Source organism: Canis aureus, chromosome 19 (assembly GCF_053574225.1).
Source record: "Canis aureus isolate CA01 chromosome 19, VMU_Caureus_v.1.0, whole genome shotgun sequence".
Classification (NCBI taxonomy): Eukaryota; Metazoa; Chordata; class Mammalia; order Carnivora; family Canidae; genus Canis; species Canis aureus.
This window is the reverse complement of record NC_135629.1, coordinates 59,003,285-59,031,058: the sequence shown is the minus strand read 5'-3', so window position 1 is coordinate 59,031,058 and position 27,774 is coordinate 59,003,285. Positions and strand designations below refer to the sequence as shown.

The 27,774-nt window shown below is 70.3% G+C and overlaps 1 protein-coding gene across 5 annotated transcripts; it reads left to right on the top strand.

Annotated features, from left to right (window-relative positions):
• The first annotated feature begins 242 nt into the window (after nt 1-242).
• On the top strand, nt 243-27,642 carry ARID3A (AT-rich interaction domain 3A). 5 transcript variants are annotated; one of them, XR_013358459.1, is made up of 11 exons: nt 2,494-3,249; nt 3,355-4,002; nt 4,664-4,994; nt 19,163-19,235; nt 21,474-21,657; nt 22,104-22,351; nt 23,486-23,782; nt 24,199-24,297; nt 24,595-25,163; nt 25,980-26,042; nt 26,616-27,642. XR_013358459.1 is itself a non-coding variant. In XM_077860775.1 (9 exons), exons 2-9 carry the CDS (start codon nt 3,587-3,589, stop codon nt 24,762-24,764), a joined length of 1,818 nt encoding a protein of 605 aa, XP_077716901.1. In that variant the 5' UTR covers nt 243-294; nt 3,355-3,586; the 3' UTR covers nt 24,765-27,642. The 5 variants fall into 5 exon arrangements, 2 of the variants coding, with proteins under 2 accessions (XP_077716901.1, XP_077716900.1); XR_013358458.1 differs by having other exon boundaries at nt 25,980-27,642; XR_013358457.1 differs by having other exon boundaries at nt 24,595-26,042.
• Nucleotides 27,643-27,774: the final 132 nt, after the last annotated feature.

Here is a 27,774-nt window from a genome sequence, read left to right as displayed (position 1 = left end):
CTCTCCCCCTCCCCAAGACCCGGGGCTGGCGGCGCGGCCTCGGACCGAGCGCGGGGGGCGAGGGGGCGTCCGGGAAGGGGGAGGGGGCCTCACGAGACCCCTCCCCGCGTCCCGGGCCGCGGCGCTGAATCACCGGCGAGGTATTTGCATCTGAGAGCGATTTGTCACCCGGTGATTTGTCTGCGGGGCGGTGAGCGCGCGGGGGGAGGGGCGGGGCGGGGGAGGCCGCGCGCGGGGAGACTCTTACCAATCGGGTCGGATGGGGGTGTAGACGCGGACTCGGCTGGCGGCTCGGTGAGTCGGCGCGCGGCACAAACCCGGCGGAGCGCGGCTCGGGCCCGGCCGGAGGCCAGCGCGGTCGCGGCGGGGCAGGGCAGGGCAGGGCGGGAGGCCGGGCGCGGGGCAGGCGCCCCCCGAGCGGGCCCCGCGGGGTGAGGCCCGGGGCGCGGGGGCCGGGGGCGGCGGGCGAGCGGGGCCGTGCGCCGGGAAGCCCACCCGGGGTCTCCAAAGTTGGGCAGGGCGCGCGGGGGGCGGCCCCGCGGGTCGGAGCCGGGGTGGCCCTCCGGGCGCCCCCCTCGAGACCCCTCCCGGCTCCGCAGGGCGCGAGGGCGCCGGGGGTCGCGGGCGCGCGCGGGCCCCCCCGGGGCGGCAGGAAGTGGCCCCCGTGCGCGGGGGGCTGCGCCCGTGCTCGTGCGCCTCGGCCCGCGGGGTCCCCGGGGTCCCCGGGGTCCCCAGGGCGCGGGGTGGGGGCAGGGCTGGGGCGCCCTCCCCGCGCGGACGGCGGAGCCAGGAAGTCCCCCCGGAGCGGACCCGCCGCCCGCGCCCGCGCCCGCGCCCGGCGCTGCGGGGATCCCCGGAGAGCCCCCCGCGCCCCGGTGCCCCCGGGACACAAAAGCGGCGCAGGAAGCGCGGGGAGCGCTTTGCCAACCCCAACGCTCGGCGTCCGACCCGGGGCGGCGGGTTTGTCAATAACCTTCCGTTCTGAGTCGCCGGCCGGACGGGCGCCCCCACCCCCCCACCCCATGCAAATCGGTCGCTTTCCAAGAAGCCTTTGAAATCCGGGCTGGGGTTTTTGTCGTCTTATTTCTTCTCTTTCTTCGGTTTTTCTTTTCTCACTTCCTCCGGGCCGCCCCCCAGCCCCCTCCCGCCCCCAGCCCCCTGCCCAGCGCGCTGCCCCACCCCACCCCCTTCCCTCCCCGAGTGAGGGGCCCCTTTCGCCACCCGCGGGCCCCAGCCTTGCACAACTCTTTAAATAACCGTGTTTTGCAAGGCCCCGGCCGAGCGGGTGACCTCTCTCCGGGAGGCACTGGGGGGAGGGTGTGGCCCCGGGGCCCTCTGGCCCCTGGCGGGTCCCGGCGACCACCCGGCACCCCCCACCCCTGCCTGCTCCCTGCCCCGGGAATGCCTCTCCCTTGGGGTTGTCATAAAGTGGGGGTAGGGGCCGAGGACAAAGGGCTCCTGGGGGAGGGGTCTGGAGGGGGGTGGGCGTCGCCAGCTTGGGGTTAATGGCGGCCTGGGGGCCCCAGGCTGGGCCCAGGGGAGCTCTGGGGTTCCCACCTGCCCCCTCCACCAGCCCCAACGTGGAGGCCTGCCCTGCGCCCCTCCCCCACCGGGCGACCCGGAAGGGTCATTAAACCCAGCAGGCCTGGGGGTGGGAGGCTGGGGGGGGAGTGGCTTCCTCTGGCCTCTTCCTTCTGCCCCCCAAAGGGGAGGGGGGGCGAGGCCTGGAGCGCTTCCGTGCAGAGGGGGGGCTCGTCTTGAAGTTGTCAAATGTGGGGGAGGGGCAGTGGCCCAGACTGGACGGTGGGCCTGAAATGTCCCCTCAGCACTTCTTGGGGCGGGTGGGGGTGACCCGCGTCCTGGGAGGGAGGGGAGGCAGGGTGGGGGGCTGGGTGCTGCCCCGCTGCCTCTGAGGACCGACGGCATGGTCACCCCCCAGCGCTGTGGGCCCGGAGAGGGTCTTTGTACCCTGAGAGCCCTGCCTCTGCTGGACACCGGGGTCCTCCCGGACGTGTCCCACCCCCACTTCCCACAGGGGCCACCCCCGCCCCCCTGCCCTTCCAGCCATCCAGATGGAAGCCCTGGGGTGGTGGGGTCTGGGGAGAAGGCAGCTCCTGGGGCTCTGCCTGGGGAGGTGGGGGGGCCCTATGCTGAAGGCTCCCCTGAGGGGGGTCAGTGTCGGCTCAGGGGGTCACCGTGGGGGTCAGGAGGGTGGCCAGCCTGCTGACGGGGCGTCCACCAGCTACTCCTGGGGTGTGGGTTCCTGTCTGCCCCAGCAGTAGCTGGGGTCCCTTTGCTGGGTTGGGGCAGCTCCTGCCCCCACCCCCACCCCGCATCCCCGTGTCCTGTCCCCTTTCCCTGTGATGTGCCATCTGGGGTGTCACCACCAGGCCTGTTGGGTTCCGCCCGGTTTACTTTACTGTTTTACTGGCGGCCTGGGCGGGTGGGGGTGTGGCCTGGGCTGGGGGGGGCGGGACGCGTCCTTCTGTCCTGGTGGGGCCCAGCTGCGCCTGAGACCCTGGCCCTCAGGGTTGGTGGTGGTCTGAGGGGACCCCAGGCCGGGGCACAGCTCCTGCACTCTGGGATGTTGGGCCCAGGGGAGTCCCCAGGGGCAGAGGTCACGTGTGGAGGGGAGTGAGGCCGCGATGCCTCCCAGGCCCCAGTTCCCATCGCAGCCCGGCCTGGAACCCGCTCTGTGCGTCGGCCTCTGACGGCCCATCTGTGGGCCTCAGTTTCTCCTACGTGTAGCATGGGGACCGCCCAGCGCCCCCGTCCCTATGGGGACACGGTGCCTGCCTTTGCCGTCACAGGCTTGCTTCACCCCTGCTTGAGCACAGGGGGGTGGGCAGGGTCAGGACCCCATCTCCCTTTGGGGCAAAGGCCCAGAGAGGTTGGGGCGCAGGAGTGAGCAGGGTTAGGGTTAGCTCAGGACCTGGATGTGGGGGGGCTGGAGGCATCGGTGCAGGGCTGCGGCAGGGGGGTGCGAGCAGCGCCTGGAACTCAGAACCGGAACCCAGAACCCACCTGGTGGCTGGCTGCAGCCAATCGGAGGCCGGGCGCCCGGGCCCCCTGCTCTATGAAGCAACAATGCAGGGTCTCCGGGGGTGTGGGCAGCCCTGCTGTTCGTCCGGGTCGAGACCCCAGGGAGCTCAGGGCAGGCTGACTGACCGCGCTGTGGGGCCTGCTGGAGGGCAGACGGAGGGGGCGGATGGGGACAGCACCGGCTCCCGCCTCCGGGGAGGTGTCCAGGTTTGCGCCCCGACGGCAGTGGACGGGAGGGATTTCCCAGAGGCCTCCGTGGTCTGCGCCCCCCGGAGCCGGGCAGGGTCTGACGGTGTCTCCCGCTGCCCACAGGCTTCGGCAACCCCGTGGATGAGCCCGCCCGCCGCTGCGAGCCGGCGCCTGGCGTGAGGAGGCCGCCCCGCTGGCATGCCCTCGGCCTGAGCCCGGCGCCGCCGCCCCCGCCACCCTGCACCGGCCCGGCTCCCCTGAGGCCCCCACGCTGCAGTGCGGCCGGGCCCCCTCCCCGCAGGGGCCGCCCCCGCCGCCCACGTCTGGTGCCCGGGGCGGCCCGGCCCGCAGGGCCATGAAGCTGCAGGCCGTGATGGAGACGCTCCTGCAGCGGCAGCAGCGGGCCCGCCAGGAGCTGGAGGCCCGGCAGCCCCCGGCGCCCCCGCCGCCCGCGCCGCCCGCGCCCGCCGAGCTCCCCGCCGGCCCCCCGGCCCGCGCCAGGGCCGCCCCGGACGAGGACAGGGAGCCGGAGAAGGCCCGGATGCAGCGGGCCCAGATGGCCGCCCTGGCCGCGATGCGGGCGGCCGCCGCGGGCCTCGGACCGGCGCCCAGCCCCGGCGGCTCGGAGGACGGGCCCCCCGGCCTGGAGGACGAGGACGCGGCCCGGGAAGGCGCTCCGGGCTCACCGGCCCCCGCCGGCCGAGGCAGGGAGGCGCCGGGACACGGCGAAGGCGACGGGCACTTTGAGGACGTGGGCTCCGACGGTGACCTGTGAGTCGGGGTCCTAGGGGGCGGCTGTGGACGCTGGGCGGCCGAGACCCCGCCCTCCCGAGGGCCGCGGAGCAGACGGCCCCTTAGAACTTTCTAGAGGGTGGTGGGCAGGCGAGGGGGCGGTCTGGGTTTCTGGCTTCATGCCATCCTGACTTAGTGGACGGCCAGGTGTGGCCAGGAGCCCCGGAGCCCGGCGGCCCCGGGGAGCCTGCAGGGTGGGCGCTGGCCGGCTCACTGCTGGGCCTCGGGCTGAGAGCTGGCGGGACCCCAGCGGGGTGGTCCTGGGAGGATGTTTAGCGAGCAGAGAAGCGGGCGGTTGTGGGTTGTGATGGAGAAACAGAGGGGTCTGCATGTGTGGGGGTGTCTGGGGCCGCGAACAGCGAGCCTGGCAGCAGGAACAGCTGGTGCAAAGGCCCTGAGGCAGGAACCGGCTAGGCCCCGACTAGGCCCACCGAGGAAGCCTGTGCAGCAGAGGGCAGGGAAGGGTCAGCAGGTGGACGGGGGCTCCGGGCTGCAGGGAGACCGTGCCGACGGTGGCCCATGTCCCTCGCAGCATGTGTTGAGAGGGGGAAACTGAGGCTCCGGCCAGGAGCAGACTCTGCCCCGGGGCTGCAGCCAGCTGGCGCCATCTCCCCTGACCTGTGCCCCCTGCCTGCCCCAGGAAACCGAAATGGGAGGAGGAGGAGGAGGAGGAGGAGCTGGAGGAAGACCTGGAAGAGGACGAGGAGGACGAGGACGAGGAGGAGGAGGAGGACTACGAGGACGAGGAGGTGCTGGGGCCCCTGGGCTCCCCCGGCCTGGGCCCCGCAGCCCTCGTGCCCCACAGGGCCCCGCCGTCCCAGGCCTTCCGCGGCGACAGCGGGCCGCGGGCTCTGGGGGGCCAGGAGCGTCAGGGAGCCAGCCTGGCCCACGCCGGTGGGACAGCCCATGTGGTGCCCCCGCTGCAGCCGCCCGACCACGGGGACTGGACGTACGAGGAGCAGTTCAAGCAGGTGTGTGCGCTATCGGGGGGCGCCCCGCGGAGACACCATGCCGGGGGCAGGAGGCCTGAGTGCCCTAGGGGCGCGGGGGGGGGGGGCGCAAGCCGGGCGGCGAGTTCTGGGGTGCGCGCTGTCTGCGCCTGGAGGACCCAGACCCGCACGACGGGGCTCCAGGCTGGGGAGCTGCCCAGATGGAGGCCATGTGGCCGGACCCGGCTTGGCGTGGGCTGCGGGTGAGCGTGAGGCGCCGCGGGCGCGAGGGGCAGGGGCGCGGCGGCGCGGTCTGAGGTCGTGGAGCAGGGTGGCCTTGGCTCGGTGCGGCTCGGTGCGGCTTGGTTCGCCTGCAGGCGGCTCCCGGGGCTGCGGGGGGCGGGGAGGAAGCAGGGCCGTCCCCCGTCCGGGTGCCGTCCCCGCGGGCGGTGCTGTCCCTGCGGGCGGCCGGGGCAGAGGAAGTGGCCGGGCGGGGGACCCTTTGAAGTTGGGCCGAGCCGGGCAGGGCAGATGGAAACCAGATGGCGTCCGGCAGGGCTCACATTCCAGGCCGCGGCCAGCTGGGCCCTGCCCCGACCTCCGGGAGTGGCCGGTGGGGACCCGGCCTCCCCAGCCCCGCGCCCCAGCGTCCAGGGCTCCCTGGGCTGCGGACCGGGCTGGGCCAAGAGCCGGGCAGGGGCTGTGGTGCCCCGGGGCAGCCCTGTCGGGGTGGCCGCCTCCCGGAACTGGCTCTGGGCCCCTTGGGGGGTGCTCGAGGCCGCCCGGCGGGGCCTGGGGGCTGGGCTGGGGGCGCAGGACGGAGGGCGCGGGCTTCCCCGCTCGCCTCGCTTGGGGCACGGCGCCTCGGCCCCGGCAGCCCTGATAGGTGGGAGTCAGGCTGGGAGGACTGGGCTGGCCGCCGGGGACTGGGGGGGGGCAGCGGCGAGCTGGCCGGAGGGAGGGACGGCCCTGGTGGCTCGGCTGGGGCGGTGCCAGGGCTGGGTGACAGCCAGCAGACGTCGCCTCCTCTGGGCGTGGCAGGCACCCTGCACCCCCTCCTGCTGGACGCTCTGCCCCTGCGTGGGGACCCCGGGCTGAGCGCGGGCGCCCAGACACGGCCCCACCCTGCTCCCTGCCTCAGTGTCCCTCCTCCAGAAGGGGGCACCTGCCGGGCTGGGCCCCTGCTCGTCATACTTTGCGGGTGGGAGACCTGAACCGTGGCACCGAGGGGCGGTCTCCAGAGCCTCGCCCTGCGTGTGCCCCCGGGTCAATGTAGCATGTGGGGCGCAGGGCCAAGTTACAGTGACCAGGTCCCTGAATGTTTATGGGTGGCCCAGGGTCGCGGGGTCGGAGCTGGTTGGGATCCCTGACCTCCCAGGCCTGCTCTGTGGCTGCAGCTCCTGGGGTCCGGGAGGGTCCAGCTGGGGTCAGGAACCCCCGTACCGTGGGGTCTCGGGGTCCCCCCAGCACCTCCTGGGGATGTGGCACCCGGCAGCCGTGGGGCAGAGGCGTCAGGGACCCGGCTGCGGGGCAGTGGGGGCGGCCTCCCGGGTGTGCCGCGTGGGTCGCACGTTGCAGGGGTCGGGGAGGCTGCGCCTGGCACAGAAAGCGTCTGGGCAAAGGCCCTGAGGCAGGACTGAGTTGGGCGCGTGTGGAGGCCTGGGGACGGGACGTGGGGGTCCAGGGCCTGTGGGCGGTGGGGGACCTGCCCTGCGGAGCCCACGGGATCTCCTTCCTGCCCGCTAGGGGCCGTCCAGCTGCCGCCAACCCCCCCCCCGCCCAGCTGGCCGAGCACCTGCGTGGCGGCTGTCCACGGGCCCCGTGTTGACTCTGGCGCCTGCCCCACAGCCTTCCTGGCACGTGGCAGCCCCGCCGGCCGGCCGCCCACTTGGCACCGTCGCTGCCTCTTCCTCCCCAGTCTTGGCAGGGCCCGGGCCCGACTTCCCGCAGACCCCGGTGGCCGGCAGGTTCCACCGTGACCCACGGGCCCTGGGCCGGCGGGCTGCTGGCCACGGAAGCTTCCGTGGGTCTCCGGGGACGCGCGGACGGAGGCCAACACGCCTGCCGCCTGCAGCCAGCGGGGGCGGTGCTGGGGACCTCGGCCTCCTGGCATCTGACCTGGCGCCCTGGGGACAGCCCGGTGGCCTCCCGTCACCGCGCCCAGGCTCCAGGGGCGCCGCCGGTCCGCGCGGCCGGGACCTGTGGGATCCTGGGTCTCAGCAGGTCGATCGCCGGGAGGGTTTTCAATAGTTTCGTTGGCATCAGACGCACGTGTGCGTAGTTCAGGCGCCGAAGCGGGCGGCTCGGTGGTTTTCACGTCTTCACTGACTTCCCCAGGCGACTCCGGTTTATCTTAGGGCGGTTTTGTCGCCTCAGACATGAAGCTTTGTGAACGTACCCATTGCCCGTCACCCCCTCCCCCCCGGCCTCCTTGGTCCCCCCACCCCGAGCCCCCGTCCTGCACGTGTCACACGCGTGGGCTCCCACCCCGCGGGGCCTCCTGTGTCGGGTTCCCTCCCTGAGCGGCGTGGGCTGGGGTCCGTCCCCGGGTGGCGTGGGCGCCTCGCTCCTGCTCGGGGCGGATGGGCGGGTGGCTATTTACTCACCTGGAGACGACACTTGCTTGTTTACACCTGGGGCGCCGTGAGTCGGTGAGCAGGTGTGCACGCGTCTGCATACACGCGTGTTCTCCGGTCTCGTGGGCCCCTACGCCGGGAGCGGGTCCGCCGGGACGGGCAGTGGCTCTGGGCTTGGCCTCGGGGGGCCTGTCGCCTGCGTCCCACGGTGGCCACCCGAGGCTCCTGCTCCTCCGCGTCCTCGCCAGCGCTTGTGATCGCGACCGTCCCGCCGTCGCGGTGGCGCCTCGCCGTGGTTTTCGTTTGTGACGCGTGTCGGGACGTTGTCCTCGTGCCCTTCGAGGTGGTGTCCGTGGCCATGTGCCTGGTGAAGGAGCTCGAGGGCGTGGAGGGGCTGTCGTAGCTGACGCTTGTCACCACCCGTGCGGGAAGCGGACCGAGCGAGAGGCCAAGTCCAGAGGCTCCCTCAGGGTGACCCCGGGCTCCGCCGCTGCACCCAGGGGCGTGGGAGTCACGGCCGGGACGTGGCCCTGGGGTGCCCGGGGGCAGGCCTGGCACAGGGACCTGCTGGCTCTAGGGATTGGGGCGCGGGGACCCCGGGCCTCTGGCTGCTTGGTCTGCCGCAAGCCGGCGGGTCCAGGGCCCCGACACGCAGGCGCTTAGCTGGGGACGGTCACTGCGGCCTCCGTCCTCGCGGGGACCCCATCTGGCCCGAGGGGTCGTCTCCCCGCAGCAGCACAGCAGCACAGCACATGGAGGCGACATGCGGGCTTCAGACGCCTTCGCAGCAGGACGCCGGGTCCCGTGTGGGGCGTGTTTTGGTCCTTTCAGGGCCGTGGGTGTTTCAGCCACAGGACCGACACAGCTGTGCGTCCTTAAGTCTCCTTTTGATTCCAGAAGTGACACCGTTGTCGCGGGAGGGGAACCGGAGGCACTGGCCTTCCTCTGGCCGCCTGCGCCCAGGAATGCACCATGAAGCGTCGGGGTGCGATGCTCCAGGAGGTGTCGCGCTGCAGGTCTGGGTGCCCCCTGCCGCCTGGGTTCCCCGCGGGGTGGCCCGCAGCGCACCCGTCTGTCTCCCCGTTGCCCCGCTGGAAACAACACTGCAGTGGACGCCGCTGGCTCCTGGGGGTTGGGCCCCCGAGGTGGAGGTGGAGGTGGCGGGGGAATCGCTGGGGCCTGGGGCTTGGGGCCAGCAGGTGTTCCTTCATCCTCCCCGGAGACCCCGGCGCCCCCAGGCTGCGGACACAGGCACTCCCAGGCCTCAGGGGCCCCGGCTGGGCTGGGGCAAGGAGGAACCGGCTTTGGGCCCGGGGCTTTGCAGGATGTGTAGGAGTGTGCCACATGGTCAGCGCGGGCTGACACCTGCACCCCGGGACAGTGCGGCTGGGACATAAGGTGGGGGGTCGGGGTGGGCAGACCCGAGGGCAGAGGAAAGCTGGGCTCCAGGGGGGCCTCGGCGGAGTCTGGAGCCAGAGGATGCTTCGGGGCCTGTGACCCGGGCAGGACCAGGGAGGCCGGGGGAGGGGGTTTTCCTGGGGGATGAGGGTGTTCTGAGCAGAGGGCACGGCCTGGGCACAGTTTCAGAGGTCAGACCTGAGGTCCTGAACCCGGCGACGCGCGTCCTGTGTGCTTGGGCCGGGGGCCAGCTGTGGCACAGGGCATCCTGCGGGGGTGCTTGGGGGGCAGGGGCGTCGGGGAGCCCCGGGAACTCCTGCCCCCCCCCCCGGCAGTGCCCACCTCATCAAAGCTGCTGCGGCTGCTGGCGCGGAGCCAGAGGGCCGTGGCGGGCTGGGAGGCTGGGAGGGTGCGCGGCCGCCAGCCCCTGGCACCATGCCCCTGCCCGTGCCAGCCCTGGGACCGCACTGACTCAGCCGGAAGCACCTTATCTGGCCCCTGCGCCGCCACCAGCCGCCCAGTCACCGCCGCGAGGTCACGGCCGCCGGGGCCTGGCCCCACGCCCACCATCCGCTCCCCACCCGGCGGCTGCTGCCAAGCGCCCGGCCCGCCCCACGCTTTCTAATAACACACGCAGCCGCCGGGAGGGGTGCCCGCGGGCGGGGCGGCCTCGGTCGTCGGCATCCCGTCGGGGGGCGTGGCTGAGCCACTCGGGCTCCAGGCTGCTGCCACGGCGTGCGGGCGAGGGGGACCCGGGGCGGGCGGGCGGTGGCCCCGTGTTTCCTGGGGTCTGTGCCCCGCTGAGCCGGGCCGTCCGGGTGTCTGGAGGCCGCGGCCTTACGTCCGTCCGTTGCTGTAGCAGCCTGTGTGTGCCCTTGGACGTGTGCACGAGCACCGCGTGTCAGTCCCCACCTCCCGTGGGCGCGTCAGCGTGTGTCCTGGGGCCTGGACGCGAGTGCGTGCCTGGGTGCCCCTGCCCCGTGAAGCCTGAGGTCGAGGGGGACCCGTCGCCCTCAGCCAGACTCGCCGTGGGGTCCGTGGTTTGCCTGGTTGGCTCCGGGCGCAGCTGGGCCTCCGCGCCTGCCGGTCCAGGGACCCCGAGGGGCTGCGGGGGAGGGGGAGGGGGGCTCTTCCCTCAGGCACCGGGGGGTCTGCTGGGGGTGTGCTCTGATCCAGAGGGGCCCTCGGGGAGATGCTGGCGGGGCCTGGCCCTGTGCCTCGGTTTCCCCACCTGGGTCAGAGACCCCCACCCTCTGAGTTTCCGGGTCCCTGGGGCCAGCACCCCCACGGCAACGTGTCCGGGTTCCTTCCCGTTTCGGACGCTGCCGCCGAGCCGGGCTGTGCTCTGTGCTGGGTCAGGGGGCAGCTGGGGCGCGGGTGGGTGGGCACGCGCGGGGGCGGGGCGCGGACCGCCCCTTCTCCAAGCGCCGGGCTGCACGCGGCCAGAGGACAATTGGGGGTCACGGGGTTAAACGGTAACCAGTCTGCCTATTGAAGGCCCAGCGTGGACGCGGCCTTGCCCCACTGCCCGGGCTGGCAGGGGTCCTGTGGGGTCGGGGGGCATGTGGGGGGCATAGGGGGGCACAGGGGGGACACAGACCCGGCACCACACCCCGCCCCGCGGCCCTGCCGGCACCTCGCTACCTGCCCTGACCAGGAGAGCAGGGCACGGAGGACCCAGGCTCCCAGAGGGAAGGCGCCACGTGCAGGTGTCGTCATGGGTTCACCGCCGTAGCGCCCTGACCCGATGCAGGTGTCCCTTGAGACACAGGCCGGTGGGTGCAGGACGAGGCAGGGGGTCTGGGACCAGGGACGCGACGGTCCCTCCGAGGGGCAGAAGGGCCCGGCCGTGACCCCCGAGGTGCACCCAAGCCGGGTCCTCTCTGGGCACCGGTGCCCGGCGAGCGGAGCCGCAGAGGGGCCGGGCCAGCCCAGGGCGCGGGCGGGTGTCTGGGGCCATTATCTGCCAGCGAGCGAGGGTGTGTCTGTGTTTGTGTGTCTGGCTGGACGGGCGTGTCCATGCTGTGTGGGGACCTCGTCGGGGTGGCCGGGCCGTCACGTCGTGGGGAGGGCCACGCTGCAGGCGAGGCCGGGCGGGCAGGGGCAGCGTGTGCCCAGGCGGGGCGGCCAGGCTGTGTGCCCGCCCCGGGGTGGACGTGGCCCCTGGCCGTGTGGAGGTCCAGGTCTGGGGCCCTGTGGGGGCGTCTGCGTGGGGCCTGGGGTCTCGGGGTTTCCCTCCGGGTAGGGCTGTCCGCCGGCGTGGGCCTCGCATGTCCGTCCAGCTGCAGGGGTGGGGAGTGGCCGTGGCCAGGCTGTGGTGTTGGTTCCCCTGCTCGGTGACGCTGCACAGACGTGTCCCCAGGACTCGGCGGGGCCTGACCTGGGTCCCCGGGCTCTGGGGGGTCTCTGGTGGCCCCGCGCCCCCGTCTGCCCCACCCGGCCCCCAGCACCCTCTCACCCACCCCTGCTCCCAGCGCCGTGTTCCCGGGGGCGGCAGGTGCCCCCTGCCCGTGCAGCCTGGGGACGGTGCACACGCTCGCCACCAAGTGCCCGATTCCGGGAAGGGAAGTGTTGCCGGAAGCGACTCATTTCCTTGCCCCCCGCCCCCCGGGACCGGAGGGCCCAGCAGAGCCACCAGGGTGGCTGCGGCCGTGACCCCCCAGGCTGTTTCCCCGCCTGTAAAACGGGGTCACGTCAGAGCGAGCGCAGGCCATTGCCGGCCTTCGTCAGCGCTCCCGGGAGTCGGGGGCCGCTCGTGTGCCCCGTGCCCGCGGCTTGGGGTGTGGCCAGGCCTCCCGACGGCGGGCAGGGGTGCAGGCCGGCCCAGGGTGGCTGCGCTGTGCCCCGAGAGCCCGGGCAGGGGCGAGGGGGACGCCGCCCAGCCGGGCAGGTGTCTGCGAGCGTCCCCAGGCCGGGAGGCCGTCCCTGCGCCCCCAAGGCTGCTCGGGGGTCCTGTGGGCGAAGGCGGACGGTCCCTTTCAGAGAAATCGCACGACGGGATTTATGTTCCCGGGAGCCAGGCCCCGGCCGCAGCCAGGAGGGACACACGGGCCCACTTTGTGCGGTGACCCTCACAGCAGACGCCCCCAGGCCGCCGCCAACGTTGGATCTGTAATTGCTTGGGTTTTGGGAGAAGGTTCTGGATTTTTTTTAGGATAATTAAAAATATATATATATAGATTTATTTATGAGAGACAGAGAGAGAGAGAGAGAGAGAGACAGAGGCAGAGGGAGAAGCAGGCTCCCTGTGGGGAGCCCGATGCGGGACTCGATCCCAGGACCCCGGGGTCACGCCCTGAGCCGAGGGCTCACCCGCTGAGCCCCCAGGCGCCCCAGATTCTGGAGTTTTGTCTGTGTGGCCTGAAGCACTTGCCCAGAGGACCCGGGTGCTTGAGGGCGGGGTCGCCCCCAACCCAAGAGGCCCTCGCGGCCTGTCTGGAGGCGCTGGGTCCTGGGTCCCGGGTCCCGGTGTCGCTCTGCAGCCTTAGGTCAGCGCCTCCGTTTCCCGGTGACGTGGCTCCACGGGGATGGTGCTCGTGTGCAGGGGGTCAGGCCTGCGGGCGAGGGGCTCCCACGGGCAGATGTGTGGTCCCTGGGCCACTGCTTCCGTGTCCTGCCCTTGTCCTGGGATTGTCCTTCGGCCGCCGGCCTTCCTGGGTATGCTCTCGGCGCTGGACCCGCAGGCCTGGGGTCCTCAGTTTCCCCAGCTGTGACACCACCAGCCCCGTGTGGCCCCCAGGGCGGTCCCCCCAGGTATGTCCTGCACCGCGGGCGCCCTCGCCCACTCCTCGGGGACGGTACAGAGCCCTGTCCCACAGGAGTCCGGGGAGGGGACCGCTGTTTGGTGGCGGGCACTTGCCGGGCCCTCGCCGTCATCCGGGAAGCAGCACCTTTAAGCTTCAGCTGCGCGCGGGGCTTTGTGACTCGTTTCTGGAGCTTTTTATTACCCTGTGCCGTGGGCGGCGTGCTGCGTCTTTTCGGGAGGGACCGCGGCCGGCCGGGGGTGCGTGGCCGAGCGGACAGATGTCGCGGCCCTGCCCAGAATCACTTCCCCAATTTCCCGCGAGCCCAGCGGTGCGGCCGCATCTGTGTGGAGGCCGCGCTGACGGGAAGTGAGAGGCCGCGGGCCGGGCGGTGCCCGGGGCAGGTGCGCGGGGCCGGCGTGGGCAGCCCGCTCCGTGACCTCGCGTCCCCGCCGCCCGGGGCCGGGGAGGGCGGCCCGCACCCCGCGTCCAGCGCTGGCCCCGCCGCAGGGGCGCCCGCCCCTTTCCGAGCTGCGTGCTGGGAGTTTCCAGGACAGACTTTGTCACCTGCAAACTCCCCGGTGCCCGCGGCTCCCAGGCCCGGCGCCCGGCCTCCGCTTCCCGCTCGCCCCAGTGACCCGCACACCGAGGCTCCACGCCGACGGCCGCCGTCCAGTCCCTGCGCCGCCCCACCTCCCCCCGAGGCGCCCACTGGGCCCCGTCCATCTGTCCATCCATCCGTCCGTCTGCTCTGAGGTCGCCGTGGGGAGCGGGTGAGAGCGGAGCTTTGCCGTCTGGGGGGCTGTGTGCCCTCAGGGGAGGACCGCGGGCTCTGGGCGTCCGCCTCCCGCCTCGTGTGGCTCTGGGACCGGACGGATAAGCCCGGGCTGTGGGCGCCCACAAACAGCCGCCTCAGTTTCCCCAGGTGCACTGTGGGCGGAGGCCGTGGAGGGTGCCAGCCCGCCCGCCCCGCCCCCGCCCGGCAGCTGTGGGGTTTCTGTGCAGGGGGAAGGCTGGGGTGGCCCCCAGGGACTCTGCGCCCGGCCCACCTGGGGCCCCAGCAACAACGGCCGCGCCTGCTGAGTCATCTCTGTCGGGAGGGGCTCCTGGGGGCTGGGGCGGGGGGGCCAGGGGGCGAGACCCCAGTGAGCCTTGTCTCCTGCCTGCCTCCATGAGTGGCCACCTGCTGTATACCGAGTGCCATGCCCTGTACCCCAGCCGCCGGTGCTGCCCTCGGGGCCTGGTGTGGGTGGGAGATGGCGGGAAAGCAGCCGGCGCAGGACAAGCACAGGGTCGGCCACCACCTGAGGGTGCAGGGGGGCCTCCCTGGACGGGCTGCCCGGGCCTGGGGTCAGGAGGGAGAGCCCAGCCAGTACACAGGCCCCGGGGCGAGGCCTGGGGCGCAGCAGAGCGATGCCGGGAGGATGACCCGGGGGTGCTGGACGGGGAGCAGCCCCGGGCCTGGAGCCGACGGCAGGACCCTGGGCTGTGTCCTGAGAGCAGTAGGAGCCGCGGTCAGCTCTGGGGCAGGAGAGACGCGACGGCGTTTGCATGTAGAGATGAAACCTCCTCAGACACCCCCGGGCGGCTGCAGGGCGGACGTGGCGTCTGGTTTACTGTTCTGCTCGCTCTCGGGGCTTTTCACTCGGCTTTCAGGGGTTTCAATGGTGGAGGCAACCCTGGCGCCCATCAACAGGTGGACGGGCAAACAAAACACGTCCCCCACGCACGGCCACATCCCTGGGCCGCCAGCAGGAGTGAGGCGCCCACACGCCACGCTGGGGACCGACCCCGAGCCCCCGACGCTCAGGGAGGGAACCAGACGCAGGAGGCCCCACGGGTGTGAGTCCACGTGTGTGACACGTGCAGGACGGGCTCGTCCACGGACAGGGAGGGGATTCGGGGGGGCCGGGCTGGGGGCTGGGGTTGTTTGCAGTGATGGAATGTTCTGGAATCACACAGGCGGCGGCTGCAGGTCCGCGAACACGCTCAATGCCGCTGAAATGTTCACTTGAAAATGGTGAATTCTGTGTCACGCGACTCTCCCCTCCATGAAAAAGTTTTTCTCCCGATCTAGGGGGAAAGTGGGTGGATTTAAAGCCCCGGGTCGCCGGGCAGCCCCGCTCCGAGAGCGTCGGGCCCTGGGCCTTGGACCCGCTGCCCTCCCCCAAGGGCTCCTCCGCCGCCCCCCTCCCCGGCCCTCCCGGCTTCCTTGACGTCCCCTGATTTTGGTTGGCGTCTCCAGCTGGTCAGGGCAGCGGCCGCCTCCTCCCGGCGGAGCCCTGGACTTTGGAGCCACCCGGGTGGCAGGAGGGGGCCTGAGCAGACACCGTTAAAGGGGCAAAGGTCGTCCTGGGGGCCCCGCAGGCGGGCGCTTGCTTTCCAGCGGGGGCCCTCGGCCTTGGGCCGGACGCGGGGGCCGCCGGGAGCCGCGCAGCAGTGCCTGGGGCGGGGGGGCTGGCGGTGTGACCTTCTGGGGGCCCAGTCGTGCCCTCCCCACGTGGACGCGCCGCCGAGCCGGGTCCCTCCGTCGGGGCTGTGCTGGTGGCCACGGCGCCGCCTCCCGCCGTCCGTGCGGGGGTCTGGGTGGGCTCCGGGCCCAGGTCTGCATCTCCGCGGGGGGCTGCAGGGTGCGCGCCCCCACCCACCCCGGCCAGCACCCGACCAGGCCGCCAGGAGATTGCTCGCGGCCCAGACAAAAATGCTCCTCCCGCCGCAAACAAGAATTTCCTGTTTGCCCTCCTGCTCTGGGAGGGTGGGAGGCGGTTATCTGGCCTCGGCCACTACCTGAGCCTTATCTGCGGCCGCTCACATGGGCTGGGGGGCTGCCCCTCGGGGCGCAGCGGGGGGAGGGGGCGGCCGCCCGAGGGGTCAGGTCCTCGCGGGGGCAGGAGGGCGACGGGACACGGGACACGGGAGCCGGGGATGCCGGGCAGGGGACACGCTCAGGCTGCCGGGAAAGCCCCTGTGGCTGCCGAGTGCGGTGACCGCGGCCTTGGGGCTACCCACTCCGTGCCTCAGTTTCCTTTTCTGTGAAGCGGGAGGCGCTGGCTGGGGGAGGAGCGACACACGGTCGGCCCAGCTATGGCTGCGAGCCCCCTGACGCCGTGCATTGTGCCTGAGGGGCAGAGGGGCCTGCAGGGGCGCCCCCCGGGGCCAGGGAGGGACACAGCTGCCCCCCTGCTCCTGCGGGAAAGCCGGGGCCTCCCACCCAGGCTCCCACGCCCGATGCCCGTCCTCGAGGTCCTGCGCCCATTCCACGGGTGGGCAGATCGGCGTGGTGGCGGCCGGGTGGACACAGGGCGGGTCGCGCAGGTGGCGGCTTCCGGCCCCCCGGCCTCGCCCAGAGCGGCTGCGCATGACGGATTTGGGAAGGGACGAGGGCCCATCCCCGTGGTGCCCCCAGAAGCCTAGAGTGAGCTGAGCGCCGCTGCTTTTTTTTTTTTCAAAGATTTTATTTATTCATGATGGACACGGAGCGAGGCAGAGACACAGGCAGAGGGAGCAGCAGGCCCCACGCAGGGAGCCCGGGTCTCCAGGATCAGCCCTGGGCCAAAGGCGGCGCTAAACCCCGGGGCCACCGGGGCTGCCCATGCTTTTTTTTTTTTTTAAGATTTTTTTTTTTTAATTTGGGAGACACAGAAAGGGAGAGAGACAGGGAGAGAGACAGAGGGAGAGAAAGGGGGAGATGCAGATGCCCCGAGGAGCAGGGAGCCCGATGCAGGACTCAATCCCAGGACCCCGGGATCATGACCCGAGCCACAGGCAGACGCTCCACCACTGAGCCCCCAGGCGCCCCGTCCACTCCTTTATTAACCACCTGCTGTATGCCCAGTTCTAGACGTTGGGAGCAGAGCACACAGAACCTCTGACGTGCTCCTGGGGATCCTGCGGGTCCTGGGGCTCATGGGGGCCCGTGAGGCAGGCAGGCCAGTGACCAGGCCAGTGTGTCCACCACGCACGTGAGAAATGGCCCGCCGCCCATGCACAGGTTCCACACGAGAGCCGTGAGAGCCACGGGGTGGGCAGGGCCGTGACGCCTGATGGGTGGGCGCGGCGCTCCAGGTGGGAGGGACACCAGGTCCCCCAGAGATGGGGCCGCGGCGCCTGTCAGGTTCCAGAAGCAGAAAGAGGTCTGGGCAGAGGGTCTGACCGGCACAGGTGGGTGCGGGTGGGCATGGGGGGCTGGGGGCGCCTGGTGTCATGAGGTCAGGCAGGAGCCGGAGCAAAAAACCCCGTGACCGTGATCGGAGGGCCCCGCACGCAACCCCAGGGAAATCAGGCTGCAGGGTCAGGGAGTGGGGTGGCCCGGGGGCGGGGGGCTTCCGGAGGTTTCTGGGTCGCCAGCCTGGGTTCGTGGGTGTGGCAGGCGACCCGTGTCAGCCTGAGAACTCCGGCCGGATGGAGGCCGGGACGACCTGGAGCCCCCAGGGGCAGGACAGCAGCCCGCCGGCCTACGGGGAGTCTGGACGCCGTCCCCCGTGCCCTGGGGCCACTGGCCAGGGCGGGACACCTCCTGCAGGGAAGCGGAACTGGGGGCCGGGGCCCCATAAAGCTGGGGTGGCCTTTACTGCCCGTCTTTGTTTTCGGCTGCCCACAGCGACAGCCTCCCCGGCCACACAGCCCCCTTTATGGCCTCGGACAATACCCTGCCCCACGGGGCTCTGTCCACCCGCCATTTGGCCGGGGGGTTAACGCCTCTGCCCCGAGCCAGGTGCTCCCGCTGTTGGGTCTCCGTCCTGTGCCTCAGTCTCCCCCTGGAACGTGGGGTTCAGGACGCCTCCGGGAGCTCAGGGTGAAGCTGTCGTGTTAATGCACCGACCCAACCCCGATAGCAGGAAAGCTGGGGCTGGGGCAGGCACTGAGCCCAGGGAAGGTTCCGGAAGGGTGGACCTCCTCCCCTGCCGAGCCCCCCGAGCTGGGATCTCAGGAGAGGTGTTGTCCTGTCAGGGGGGCCTGTGTCCACTGACCCCTGGCGAGTGTCCCGGGGCAGCCGCACGACCACCACAGGCGGGGGGCGAGGGGGCCGTTCCTGGGGCCGCAGGGAGCATCCTCGTCCCCTGGTCCTCATGTGGTCCTTGGTGGCTATGTCTCTTTTCCCACAAGGGCATGGGTCATCGGGTGGGGGGGCGTCCGCGAAGACCCCGATTCCAGATAAGGTCTGGGCCCGGGGTCGGGGAGGCGGGCTCCAGGGCACCTGCCGCCTCTGATCCCTCGGCCCAGCCTGGACCCCACTCAAGTCCTGGGGTTCGCCCAACGACCATTTATTAAGCAGCTGCTGGTACTTGACCCCTTCTGGACGCTGGTGACCAACGGCGAGGTCCCTCGCGTTCCGGGGAGGCGGGCGACGTGGTGCTGGACGGGCGGGAGGCGGGTGGGCCGTGTGGGCAGGAGCAGCCCGGCGCGGGGCAGGGCGGGTGGACGCCCCCGGGAAGGTCCACCTGCAGGCCACACACCCCGAGGCGGGGGCATCGGGGCCTCCCTGACCACCATAAATCAGCACAGGAATGCGGCCGGCCAGCCTGGCCGGGGCAGGGCAGGGACAGAGCCCCGACCACCCGGCCGGCCCGCGGCCCCGCTTTGTCTCCAGGCCGCGGGTGGGGGGACCCAGAGCCGCCCCAGGGACCCGGCCTCCCTGGGTGTGGGGTCGTCCGGGCGGCAGGAGCTCGGCGTCCGTGTTCTCTTGGGCCCGAACAGCCGGGTGTTTGGTGGTTTCAAGGCCCCCCCTGCTGCCCATCCTCTAGGCTCCTTCCCCAGGGCTTAATTTGAAGGTTGCTGTTTGCTGCGTGTCCCCCCCCCCCCCGGCCCCGCCCGCCTGCCCCTGGGAGCTGAGGGTCACTGGGTCGTGGGCCCCCCATCCCCAGAGCAGCGACGGGCCAACCCCAGCCGCCGTGCCCAGGGCAGGGACCCCCAGGCGCCCCGGCTCTGGGTTCGTGCCCCCCTCTGGGCCTGTGTCCTCACCCACAGCACGCAGCCCCCTCCCGGGAGCGGGAGCAAGTGTGTGACTCAGGGGACAGCCCCCGCCGCACCCGCCGCTTGGCAGTTACCTGCCCGGGCGCTGTTTGTCTCTGCCGAGCCCCGTCCCCCGGGTGGCTCCGGGGACCCGTGAACGAGGCCTCGCTCGGGACAGGTTCTCTGCGGACGCCGCTGGCTGGGAGCTCGCAGGCGGCGGCGGGTCCCGCAGGACGGGAGGAAGCGTGAGAGGCGGGGGCAGATGCCGGCCCCAGTGGGGGGAGCGGGGACATCGCCCCGGAGCCCCCGGGAGCTCGGCCCCACGCGGCCCTCCAGAGCCGCGGGACAAGAAGGCCGCGTTCCCGTGGCCGCGGTGGAGACGCACGCGGGGATCCCCGTCGTTGCGGGAGGTGGGGGTGGGCTCCCCGGGCTCGGCGGGGCCTCAGCGTCCTCGCTGCCTGTGTGCGGCAGCCCCGCCCTGGGGACACGGCGCCCGTACCCCAGCTCTGGCGCTAACTGCCCCGTCCCCCCGACCCCGCAGCTCTACGAACTGGACGGGGACCCCAAGAGGAAGGAGTTCCTGGACGACCTGTTCAGCTTCATGCAGAAGCGAGGTGAGGCCCGCCCCCCGGGGTCCCGGTCCCCGCCGCAGGAGGGAGGGTCCTTGGGTCCCGGTGGCGGCGTCTGCTGCCCAGGCCCGGCTCCAGGGTCCCGAGGGCCGTGGGCAGGGGCCTCCCTCGTGGCCTAGAGACTGGAGCTCCCACGGCCGCTGGTGCAACATGCGGCCCCAGACCGCCTGCGCCCCCCGGGGCCGCGGTCCCCCTCCGGGCGGCTCCCCGACTGTGCTGCCTGCTGGGCTGGGTTTATCAAGTGCCACCTCCGGGGCCCCTCGTGCCCTCCATTCCCCTGGGTCTGGGGGTGTCCTGGCGGGGAAACTGAGGCCCAGAGAGGACACCGGGCAGCCGGGAGGGTCCCCACGGCCTCAGCCTGGGCCCAGGGCTGCTGGGGGGCAGAGGGATGGGGGTTCTAGAGGCACCCACTGTGGGGCGGGGTGGGGGGTTCGACCCTCTGAGCAGAGACGCCCCTCTGGGGGAGTTACTACAGCTCCCACGGCTCAGGGAAGGAAACTGAGGCCCGGCAAGGGGACGAGTGCTCTGAGCCCTGGAGGCAGGAAGGGGCGGGGCGGCCGGGGTCCACTTGGGGCCACTGCAGGGGCGGCTGCTTTGTCCAGGGCCCCGCCGCCCCGCCCTCTCCAGCCGCCTCTGTAAACACAGGCCCAGCAGCCGGAAAGGAGGGAGATGGAAGGGGAGGGGCGGCCTCGGCCTCGCATTAACCCCTCCCGCGCCGGAGGGGCCCTGTGGGGGGGCTTATCGCTGGGAGCACTCGCAGCCCGCGCCTGCTGCCCACCGGGTGCTCACAGAGATCCGCCCCCACCTCTTTATCGGCCCATCACAACTGCCAGAGCCCCCACCCCCACCCCGTGGGGACACTGAGCCCCCAGGCCCGGAGCCCACCCCTCCTGCCCTAGATGGGCGGGTGCGCTAGGGGTTCAGGGGGTAAGGTGAGCTGGGGGGGGCCGGGGGCAGGCACAGCAGCCGGTGACCACTCGGGGCTCTGAGGGTTGGAGGCCAGCTTGGCCGCCCTGGACGGCAGGAAGCACAGACTCCTACACATGCGTCAGAACCCAGCCCCAAGTGCCCCCCTTCCCTTCTTCTTGTCTTGGACCCTCGCTGCCTGTAACTGGCAGCCTGGGGGGGGGCGCTGAACGTCTGTTACATGCCCCCACTCTGACCCCCAGACCCCAGGTCCTGCACCCCACAAGCCCTCTTCAGTCCAGAGGGTCAGTACATCTTCCCTCACATCACAAAGGGCCTCCTCCCGTTGGGGGCCTGGAATGCGGGAGGGGTCCCACCGACGCCCCACCCTCCTGCTGTTTCCTTGAAGACCTCCCCACCCTTCCTTATCGCCCGCGGCCCCCGGCCCCCGACCTTCTCCACGGTGCCTCTGCTCCCGCCCTGCTCCTTCTGTAAACATCCGACCAGGCCTGGCCGTGGAGCCAGGGCGCGGGGTCCCCGGAGGATCTGTCCTGATGCAGAACCCACCCCCGTGCCCCCCGGTGTCGGGTTCCCCGCTCTCCCTCTTGGGCTGACAGACGGGGGTGGGGGTCTGAGGTCCAGCCCCCTCCATCCTCCCAGGTCGTCCTCTGTTAGTGGGGCTTTGAAGCTGGGAAAGGGCAGGAGGTGACACAGACCGTTCACCCTGGGGGAGCAGGTGTCAGGGCCCCGGAGGGTGAGGGTTGGGGGCGCGGGTGGGTCAGGGGCACGGGTGGGGTAGGGAGCGGCCCACTGCCCCACTCGCTAAGCTGTAAGGGGGATGACGGAGCTCTGTCCCCACGGCAAAGTCCCCTGGGACGCGAGCGAGCGAGCAGTTTGGTGACATGGGGAGCCAGCGAACAAAGGCTGCTCCGCGTGTCCCCAGGTCGGCAGCCTGTCCCTGGCTCCGTGCCCCCGGGTGAGATGAGCACTGAGCAGATCCCGCTGTCTCGGGGGGGCTCCCGGGAGGGCTCCCGGGAGGGCTCCCAGCTGTAGCTCCAACCCCAGGAGATGCAGGGCGACGTCAGGGACGGCGGTGGTTGTCATGACCACGCACTCCTGGTATTGGGGGGATGGTGGGGATGCTGCTCAGCCCCCCAGCGCCCAGGACGCCCCGTGTCCCTGAGTCGGGAGAGACCATTCTCTGGACGGGCGTGTCATCTGTGGACTTGGCATCTGCCACCTGTCGGGTTCCGCACCCTCCCCCGGGGCAGCTGACAGCGCCCTCACTCACCCCCGCGCCCTGCCCCTCCCCTGCAGGGACGCCCGTGAACCGCATCCCCATCATGGCCAAGCAGGTGCTCGACCTGTTCATGCTGTACGTGCTGGTGACGGAGAAGGGCGGCCTGGTGGAGGTCATCAACAAGAAGCTGTGGCGCGAGATCACCAAGGGCCTCAACCTGCCCACGTCCATCACCAGCGCTGCCTTCACCCTGCGGACCCAGTGAGTGCCCGCCCGCGGCCCCGAGGAGGGGAGGCCACTCTGGGCAGGAAGGACAGGGCGGGTGAGGAGGAGCCTGGGAGGAGCACAGGGAGGAGCACGGAGAGCAGCACAGGGAGGAGCACGGAGAGCAGCTCAGGTAGGAGCATGAGGAGTGCAGGGAGGAGCACGGGGAGCAGCACAGGGAAGTGCAGGGAGGAGTGTGGGGAGGAGTACGGGGAGGAGTGCCCCAGGACGTTAGGGGGGCTCAAGGCATGAGGACGGGGATTAGTGAGGCGGCCCTGGTGTCGGGGGTGCGTCCTGGGGCCAGGTGCTGAGGGGGCCACGGGGAGACGGGAGCGGCCGGAGCGCAGACCGCAGGTCTGAGGCCGGGGAATGAAGCCGGCGGCGCGGTGGGCGGCCCGTGGGGGCCCCGAGGCGCCGGTGCCATCCTGCCCCGCCCCGCGCAGGTACATGAAGTACCTGTACCCCTACGAGTGTGAGAAGCGCGGCCTGAGCAACCCCAACGAGCTCCAGGCCGCCATCGACAGCAACCGGCGGGAGGGCCGGCGCCAGAGCTTCGGCGGCTCGCTCTTCGCCTACTCGCCGGGCGGCGCCCACGGGATGCTGTCCTCGCCCAAGCTGCCCGTGCCCTCCCTGGGCCTCGCCGCCAGCACCAACGGCAGCTCCATCACCCCGGCCCCCAAGATCAAGAAAGGTAAGGGTCGGCCGGGCCCCCTGCCCTGGCGGGGACGCGGGGACGCGGGGACGCTTCCGTCTCTCCGGGTACCCGGGCGACCCCTGCCGGCGCTGGCTCCGGGCGGGGCGCTGTGTCCCCCGCAGACGGGACCAGTTAACCCCGCGGCACCTGCGCCTCCCCTGCCCGAGGGGCCGACACGCCCCCGTCTGCGCCCGCGGCCCAGGACAGCCAGTTGCTGTGTCCCTCCCTCCGCCCGCCGTGCAGTAGGTGCCGTCACCGCGCGGTGCGGCCCGTCACACTGACCCTTTGCCCTCCGCGACACTAGTGCTCGCCGCCCCCTCCCGAGCCCAGCTCTCCGGGGTGGCCTGAGTATTCAGGGGGACCCCGCGGCCCAGGACTGGTCAGATCGCAGCCCGGCAAGGTCGTCGTAGCGCCCGCTCCTTCGGTGCTCTGGGCCTCGGTTTACCCACCGCACCCCTGGGTTGCTCAGCGATGCCCACGGGTGCTTAGCGGGCGTCCACGGTGCATGAGGCCCCGCGCTGGAGCCGGGGCCACCGTGGTGGGGAGAGTGAGAGCCGGGTGGCCTTGGAGCCGTGCCGGGCCCACGCGGATGAGTCCCCCAGGATCCTGAACGGGTGGCATTGGAGTGTGACCGGGACAGGGCGCCACAGAACCTCCGGCAGGGGGCCCGGCGCGGCTCGGACCCAGGCCCCACAGCCAGATGCGCGAGGGGCAGTTGGGGAGGGAAGGCGCAGCGGGTCACGGGTCACAGTGGGCTGTCGGTTTGCAGGCCCGGGAAGGGGTGTGTGGGGCGGGGTCTGGAGCCAGGCTGCCCGGGGCCCCTCACCCGTGCCGTGGGGGTCAGGGGCCGGCTCGGCCTTCCTGGGTGGGGGGTGTTGAGTGTGTCACAGGACACGGTGGAGCCCGGATGCTCGGGGTGTCACTGTGTGCGCCCTGTGCCGCCGCGGGCTCTCCGGGTCACAGTTGCCGCCGTGCTGTATCCTGAGGCTCCTGGGGTGGCCGCGGTTTCTCACACCCCCGGCCTCACGGGGCTTCGCACGCTGGTGCCGTCCCGGGCACCCCCCGCACGTCCCCACCTCGGCTTGCGGGCAGGGCCCTTCTGGCCACCAACTCCTCTTCTCTCCCGTCCAGAGGAGGACGCCGCCATCCCCATCACCGTCCCCGGCCGCCTGCCCGTGTCCCTGGCGGGTCACCCCGTGGTGGCAGCCCAGGCGGCGGCAGTGCAGGCGGCGGCAGCGCAGGCAGCCGTGGCGGCTCAGGCAGCGGCCCTGGAGCAGCTCCGGGAGAAGCTGGAGTCTGGGGAGCCTCCCGAGAAGAAGATGGCCCTGGTGGCGGACGAGCAGCACCGGCTCATGCAGCGTGCACTGCAGCAGAATTTCTTGGCCATGACGGCCCAGCTGCCTATGAGCATTCGCATCAACAGCCAAGGTACCAACCCAGCGCCCAGGCCCTCCGTGCCTCCTGCCCGTGTCACGGGGAAGGGCCTCGTAGTCAACCTATGTAAAGAGTGCCTACAAATCAATAAGAAAAAAGAAAGATAAATTGGGTAAAAGGAGTGGGCCGTTGTGACCCGTAGTGAATTCAGCTGGAAGGCCGAGTCAGGCATCCGCGAGCTAGCGAGGGGATAGAGCTTGCCCCCGTCGGAGTTCGGCGATATCGAATCCTGCTCAGGATCTGGGGAAAACGGGCCCCCCGAGTCGTGCTGGCCAGAGAAACACTAATCTCAGGCTCACAGGTTGTTCTTCCGTGGGTTTCTGGAGCACCCACTGTGCGTGCGCGGGGCGGGCGGCAGAGCGGCTCCTCGCACCCGTGTGCTGATGGCGCGGTGCCCCTCGTTCCCGCAGCCTGCGACAGCCGCCAGGACCCCGCGGCGAACCTGGGCAGCCCCAACGGCAGCAACAGTATTAGCATGTCGGTGGAGATTAACGGGATCATGTACACAGGTAGGAGCCTCTGGGCCGCGGCCATGGGCGCTCGGCCCGTCCACGCAGGGCGCCGGGGGGCCTGGGGGGCCTGGGTCGCGCGGGCTCTGCTCCCCGGGAGGCCGGAGAGAGAGTCGCGTGGTGTCGGCGCGCGTGCAGCGGGGCCCTAAGTTAGGGGCCTTTGTTCCGTTGCTGTCCCGCGGCCCCAGGGTTCCTTCTAGAACACCGCGGCGCCGCGTGCGTGCCGGGCTCAGCGCTCAGGGCCGCCCGGTGGTCCTTGCAGCCTCGTGACGTGTTTCTCCCCTGTCCTCGCACTAGGAGTGCTGTTCGCTCAGCCACCCGCTCCCGCGCCACCCTCAGCTCCCGGCAAAGGCGGCGGCGGCCGCGGAGGCAGCGGCGGGACCTGCAGCAGCGCCGGCAGCCAGGCCGGGCCGGCGGGGCTGTCCACACCCGCCACGTCTTCTACCTCAAATAACTCATTGCCTTAACCGCACCGCTCCCCACCCGCCCCCGCCGCCCCCGGGGAGCCCGCCGGGCTGGGGGGGCGAGGCGGGCCGCAGGGCCGGGCCGGCGGAAGACACGGGTGGGGAGGGCAGGGATCCACAAAGGAGCCACAGCTAACGCCAAAAAGAAAAGAAAAAGAAATATATATATACATATATATATATATAAAGAAAATTTAATAAAACAGGGGAAAACCAAGGAACACTTGAATTACTCAGGTTCGGACATTGAGAGACGTGGATTGTGAGAACAGCGAAGGAGACCGGAGGAGCGAGGGGCGTGTTTCCGGGGCCGCGGCCCTGCGGGACCAGCTGCCGGGGCCGGGGCCGTGCCGACCGGTCGCCGTGGAGGCCGATCCTGTTTACCTCATACATCTCTGCACTGTGCGTTTTCATTTTTGTGTTTTCTTTTTTTTTTTTTCCATTCATCACACACTCACCACACCCAGCTCCTTGTGTTGAATGAACCCCTGAGCCAAGATCAGCTGAAATTTTTTTTTTTTCTTGTTGCTTTTGGAAACTTTTTTTTTTATTTTTTATAAGGAACAGTGATACTCAAGATCTATAGGGTTTTAATAAGAGGTTTCGGGGTTTTGTTTTTGTAAATAATCTATTTTATTCTTGGGGGAAGGAATCAAACCTTAGGGAAAGGATATATATATCTATATATTTGCGTTCATTCAGGGAAACTGGACTTGAAAAAGCAAAAAAAAAAAAAAAAAAAAAAAAAGCCGAAAAAGAAAAGTAAGACCCTTTCTATATTTCCCATGACTGATTTGGGTTCCTTTGTGTGTTTCCTGTGGTGTGGTGGGCGGCTGGCAGGCGCAGGCCGCGCCGGGCCAGAGCCAGGACAGGTGATGAACTCAGGTGCTATGGGCGGGGCCAGGGGCCAGGATGGGGGTGCAGGCGGGGGCACCTGGGGGTCTCCCTCGCTGTGCTCGTGCGCTGCCCCCCCCAGACTGGAAGTCTTAACGGGAGAGGAGGGGGCTCCACCCCTCGGCCCCAGGCTCCTGTCTCAGGGATGAATGTGGCCTGGGGACGCTCGAGGTTACCCGTGCAGGGGACGCGGGGGACGGGTGAGCCGGGCTTAGCTCAGGGCCAGGTTTTGGGGCCGCGGCATCCCGAACACCCCCCCGCCCCATCGTCTTCTCCTTAACTGTCTCTTCGTTCTCTCTCGGCCCCGCTTGCTTGGGGCCACAGCTCCCCGCGGTGACCAACTGGACATGGCGCCCGCCCCGCTCGACCCCGCGGTCCTGGTTAGAGGTGGGTGTGAGGGGGACACCGTGGGGCACCCGGGGGGCTCCTGGCGAGCCCGAGGCCCAGGGGCAGGTGCATGCTGCTGCGCTGCCCTCGCGGGTCCCTGCTCCTTGCCGTGCGGGGTTCCCGTGGGGGCTCCGCTGTCCCCGGGGCCAGCCTGCCAGCTCTAATTGGGCCCAGGAGCCCGGCCTCGCTCGGGGGTGGGGGGGCAGTGCCCACCTGGCGGCCTCCCTGCCCCCCCACGAGGCCGCCTCCTGTCACCCGGGAGAGGGCCCAGGCCCGCGTCCTTGGGAGGGGGCCCCTCTGTGGGGGGAGGGCCCGGGCCTGCGTCCTTGGGAGGGGGCCCCTCTCTCTGGAATCTCTCAGATCGTGGGCACCCCCACAGCCCCCTCCCGGGAGCGGGCGGGAAGGAGCGCTGTTTCCTCCCTGCTCTTCCTTCTGGAAGGTTCTGGCCTTCCCTCGCTCACTGCAGCAGCACAATCATTGTGGGAGGGGGGTCTCCACACAGCGAAGCCCCCCGGCCTGCTGCCTTCAGGGCTTCCGGGGGGGGGGTCTGCAGCGCGTTTCTTTCTACCTCAGGTCTGACTCGATGCCAAACCCCCGCCCGGGCCCAGGGCGTCCGTGCGCACCGCCCTGCCCGGGCCCCTCCGCCTGGAGCCGTGCGCCCGCGGGGCCCCGTCGGGGGTGTCGCGTCCCGGCTGGAGCTCAGGGTGTCCTGCCGAGCGGCGATGACTGTAGGGGCGGCCTCGGTGCCCCCCGCAGTCCCTGCGGCTCCGGCCCCGGGCGTAGGGAAGGGGCGGCCTCCAGGGGCCCATCAGGACCCCCTCCTGCAAACTGGGGGACGGGGTCGGGGCGATGGCTTGTGCGCTGTTCATTCCCGGGCAGGTGGCGCTTTGCAGCACGGCGAGGGCGGGGACCCCAAACTCAGGGTGAAGAGGAGCCCCGGGGGCTCCCCTGCTGGCGACCTTGCTTCCAGAATCTTCCGCGTGACCCCCTGAGCTGGGGGCTGGGCTGTCTGGGGCCGGGCGGCGGGTTAGTTTCCATAGTTCTGCATTTCTACACCACTTTCCCGCTTTTTTCACTTTTGCCCACTTTGTCCTCCCCCCTCCACCCCCCTTAATTTTGCTTTTGCATTTTTTTTTTCCTTGGCAAACATGAACTCAGCCTTTCATTCCTGACATGTGAAATTTCAGTTTCTCTGGGGTTTGTCAGACGGCGTGGGTGCTGCGCCGGGACTCAGGTTAACGTGAAAAAAAACTTTTAAAATAAAAGGTTTAAACGACTCTACCTCTGGCCGGGCCTGGCCTGTCGCGCCCTGGCCACGGCGGGGCAGCCTGTATCGATTTCAGTTTTTGCAGAACATTCAGGTATTAAAAGGGAAAAAACAAAAAAAACAACAAAAAAAAAAAGACAAAAGACCTAAAAAAAGAAAACCATAAAAAAAAGGAAGAAAAAAAAGGTGTGTGATTTTGAAATTTAAAAGAACACTGAAAGTTTACATTTTATAACATTATTATGCAGATTGTATTTAAACTTCAGAAATATTTAAGACAATTGTAACCCTGTAAAGCTGATGAGATATTAAAACAAAACACTTCTGACAGAAGAGGCCTCCTGTGGTGGATTTTTGGGGTGTGGGTCCAGGTGGCAGTGGGCACAGGGGCTGACCCCCCCACGTCCCGGGGGACAGGGGGCGGGTCTGGGGACATCCAAGGGGTCACCCTGCGGGGCTCCTGGC